At 38.2% G+C, this 4,517-nt stretch overlaps 1 protein-coding gene across 1 annotated transcript; it reads left to right on the top strand.

Annotated features, from left to right (window-relative positions):
* Window positions 1-3,332: 3,332 nt before the first annotated feature.
* Window positions 3,333-4,286, top strand: LOC101673441 (olfactory receptor 14J1; the record flags this gene model as incomplete). The annotated part of the gene is made up of 1 exon (XM_004766787.2): window positions 3,333-4,286. A coding segment is annotated over exon 1 (954 nt), but the record flags the coding sequence as incomplete, so codon positions are not given.
* Between the last annotated feature and the right edge of the window lie 231 nt (window positions 4,287-4,517).

The following is a 4,517-nucleotide window of genomic DNA, read 5'->3' as shown; positions in this document are numbered from 1 at the left end:
TGAATTTTTTATATTTAGGAATAGTTGGAAGATGGGTTTTTTTTTTTCAGTTTCTGTCATTGTAAAGAAAGCTGGTCTCATAGTAAATGTTCATATTGCAATAAAATGCCTTTCTGATAACCAAAGTCTGAAGTTATCCTATAGAAAATATATCATATATATGATGTATTTTTACCTCCCTGGAATGCACCAAATATAAGATTCAGTTAAAGTAAAATAGTAATTAACTTACTTTCCACTGAGATAATCCTTGGGGACAGCTCCACCAAACCCCTTCCTCTGAACTCAGTGTTTACTTAAACACCAACCACCCTGAACAGCCTTGCTCCCTTGTGCCTGGGCAGCACTGGCTGCACTTTGGGTGTCATGGGCTTTGTGGGAAGTGAAAATGTCCCTGGAGTCCATGCCCCCTGTTCAGCCTTGTATGAATGCACCTTAGTCCTCTCCTTGCCTGAAAATTTCTGAGCTACCAGCTTGACTCTAAAACAAAGATGCTTGGTCTTGGGATTAATGAGATTTGTTCCTACTGACCAAGAGCATCAGAGCATCTCTGGTGAGTGAAGTTTGTTTATATTTTATGAAATTTATAGCCATCCTCCTGAAGCACATAGTGCATGATTTCCCCTCATAGCTCATTCATTTCTTTAAATATGTTCATGATGTTTATTTACCTGTGATTCCTCCTGAATAGCTCCAGCAAATTCACAAATGACGACCAAAATGGTAAATTCAATGTGTTTTGTTGTTATTTGAAATTTCCTTTCTTAAATAAGTGATGCTATTGCAGCTTTTTCTTCTAAAACATCTCTTTCACTGGCTCTGTGATATTATCTTTGCTTCTGGTTCTCTCCTTCCTCTGTGACTATTCTTCCTCACTTTCTTTGGCTGGTCCCTCTCATGCATATCACTTGAAATTTGATGGTATCTAAATATCATTCTCTGTTCTCTTTTCTGTCTTTTTTCCCCTAGAAATATTATTTTAAATGTCATCTAAAGGAGTCAGATTAACTGCTTTTCTACATGATTTTCACATGGTGCTGATTTACTACATGATTTTCTGAACTGGTGGTGTTGAGTTCCAGACCCTTATATGCAACTTCCAGGCCAGCACACAGTCACCTTGACTGGGTCTCTCTCATAACAGTCATCTCTTCTCCCAGCTGTCTCCCTGTCTCTGTTATATGACATCCTCTCTGCACATCCATCAGCCATAAGGATTTTATCTGCTCATTTTCTCTTGTAATTGTTATCTCTAGTTTTCACACCTATAGAGTAGATCAAACCTTCATCATCTCTGGCAATATTTCATCCTTCAGTTAGGGTTTTTTTTTTAATTTAATTTAATTTTTTTAAAGACTTTTTTTAATCTATTATTTGATGGAGAGAGACAGCAAGAGAGGGAACACAAGCAGGGGAAGTGGGAGAGGAAGAAGCAGGCTTCCTTCTGAGCATGGAACCTGATTCAGGGCTTGATCCCAGTACCCTGGGATCATGACCTGAGCCAAAGGCAGACATTAATGTCTGAGCTAGCCAGGCACCCCTCATCCTTAAGTTTTATGCTTTTCCAATCCAATGTCCATGTGTTTGCCAGGCACTTCCTAAAACTTAGTTTCAGTGAGCTCTCAAAATAAATGACAGCAAAACAAAAAGATACTAGCTCAGTGATTTTCAACCTCTTTCCATGGTTAGGGATTCATCAATGGAATAAATCACAGTAACTGGTGGAGTAACTCAAGTAAGTTGATAGTACTGTGTAGAATTGAAATCAATCATGTATATACCCAGCTAAGTATTTACTTAGTGCTGTTATGTTGGGTTCCATTGTCAAAGTTGGAAGAATGGACAGAGATGGTGAAGGAATTGTCTCATGGTGAAGAAACTCATTGCAAATGGATTGACCTTTCAACATGTCCACAGATTTTTTAAAAGGAGTAAAAATCAGAAGAGTAATTCTGACACCCAGAATGATTTTCTCATTCTGTAGTAATCCATTTAACATAAAGAGTGACATCAGCCAACCCTCTAACAATTATGTTACATGTGGTATTAAGGTTTTGTTTGTTTGTTTGGTTGGTTGGTTGGTTACTTTAGGAACTGGGCACTCACTATCTGATATATTTCAAGCCCTATAGAAAAAGAATAAATAATTGTTTATTCTTATTTTAAGAGTCACAGTAGAGATAATACTGAAAAGGCATATACTCCACTATTTAGCATTCTGCCTACAACATAGTAAGAACTAAGTGCATTTTTAAAAACTTCATTATTGGGGCACCTGGGTGGCTCAGTGGGTTAAGCCTCTGCCTTCGGCTCAGGTCATGTTCTCAGGGTCCTGGGATTGAATCCTGCATCATGCTCTCTTCTCAGCAGGGAGTTTGCTTCCCCTTATCTCTCTGCCTACTTGTGATCTCTGTCAAATAAAGAAATAAATTCTTTTAAAAAAAACCCTCATTATTTTTTCAAATGAACTTTATTGAACATATCTGAATTCAAATCATCCTAAGGTTTTAAGAATTACAAGGACAAGGCATCATCAAACAGTTGTGAGATCTCTCAATTTCCCAACCTCAGGACTCAGTGCTTAGTAACAGTGGTGTCTGCATGTTACAGCTTTGAGGTTTATTTCACTGTTTAAGCTTGCCCTGGGAAGTTCATTACAACCAAACTTCATTATTGAAAAAATGTTGAGTGCCTTTCAGAGGTAAGGAATATGACTCCTTAGAAGAAACATTGTCCCTACATCTGGACTGTTCCTAGACCCATTTACAAGATGGTACAAACAACCTCATTTTAGATGGTTTCTAATTCATTGATCTCTGCTATATGGTTAATGAAGGAAGTTTTACTACATCATTATAATCCTAAGGTATTGTGTATAAGATGTAATAATATTAGTATATTGGCAAAATCCTCAATGAATTTGTTGACTGGAAGTAGTTCATTGTCCCCATCAATTTCTCACCTTTGACAATCCAAACTGTGCTCCAGAAAATTCTAGTAACTTTTTGATCTGTGTGAAGGCATTGATCACATTTAGGGGTTATATTTTTTAATAATACATAAAGATTTTTCTTTTTTATTATATTAGTCATCATACAGTAGTTTTTTATGTGGTGCTTCATGATTCATTATTTGTGTATAATATCCAGTGGTAAAGATTTTTCTAAGTTAAATGTTACCTAATCACTATGGGAATAAATTTTTCTCAATTTCTGTAGCTCTATGCTGAGTGCACTATTATTTGACATACAGATATACTAAATATCATACATTCTCTCTTATTGTTGCCTGGCTCCCTAAACAGAATCATACTTGTTGTCTTCAGTGTGACCATGGCCAACTTGACATCCATGAGTGGATTCCTCCTCATGGGGTTTTCTGATAACCATGAACTTCAGATTTTACATGCATTGCTGTTTTTGGTGACATACCTGTTGGCCTTGACAGGCAACCTCCTCATTATCACTGTAACCAGCTTGGATCATCGCCTCCAGTCCCCCATGTATTACTTTCTGAAGCACCTCTCTCTTCTGGACCTCTGCTTCATCTCTGTCACAGTTCCCCAGTCTATCGCAAATTCACTTATGAACAATGGTTACATTTCCCGTGGGCAGTGCATTCTTCAGGTGTTCTTCTTCATAGCTCTGGCTTCATCAGAAGTGGCCATCCTCACAGTAATGTCTTATGACCGGTATGCCGCCATCTGTCAGCCCCTGCAGTATGAGACCATTATGAACTCCTATGCTTGTAGGCAGGCAGTGACAGCAGTGTGGCTTGCTGGGGGCCTCTCTGGGCTCATGCACACAGCTGTGAACTTCTCCATACCTCTCTGTGGAGAGAGAGTCATTCATCAATTCTTCTGTGATGTTCCTCAGATGCTGAAACTAGCTTGTTCTCATGAATTCATCAATGAGATTGCAGTGGCTGCCTTCACAACCTCAGCAGCATTCATCTGCTTGGTCTCCATCGTGCTCTCCTACATTCGCATCTTCTCTACTGTGCTGAGGATCCCATCAGCTGAGGGCCGGACCAAAGTCTTCACCACATGCCTACCACACCTGTTTGTAGTCACCTTCTTCCTCTCCACTGCAGGCTTTGAGTTTCTGCACCCACCTTCTGACTCCCAATCAGCTATGGATCTCATGTTCTCCATATTCTATACGGTGATACCGCCAACACTCAATCCAGTTATCTACAGCTTACGGAATGAAGCCATGAAGGCAGCTCTGAGGAAGGTGCTGTCAAAAGGAGAATTTTCCCAGAGAAAGATATATTTAAAAGCCATTTTTAAATTTTAAATAAAAATAAAAATAAAAATAATAAAAATAAAAAATAAAAAACATAAATAAAAGCTACTGTCATTGCACTTCAGATTATAAGAGTATAGGTCTGATTTACTCCCAGAACTCCTTTCTAACCTTTCTATTCTTCTCAAAATCTGATTCATCAAAATTTAAGATATTATGCTATTAAATGTTGTGGCCTTGTTCCTCCAATTAAAGTGTTATTTTAAGGCA

The sequence above is a fragment of the Mustela putorius genome, unplaced genomic scaffold, assembly GCF_011764305.1.
Source record: "Mustela putorius furo isolate JIRA1106 unplaced genomic scaffold, ASM1176430v1.1 tig00000905_pilon_pilon_pilon, whole genome shotgun sequence".
NCBI lineage: Eukaryota > Metazoa > Chordata > Mammalia > Carnivora > Mustelidae > Mustela > Mustela putorius.
The sequence above is the reverse complement of the archived record's forward strand: the minus strand, read 5'-3'. Positions and strand labels throughout refer to the sequence as shown.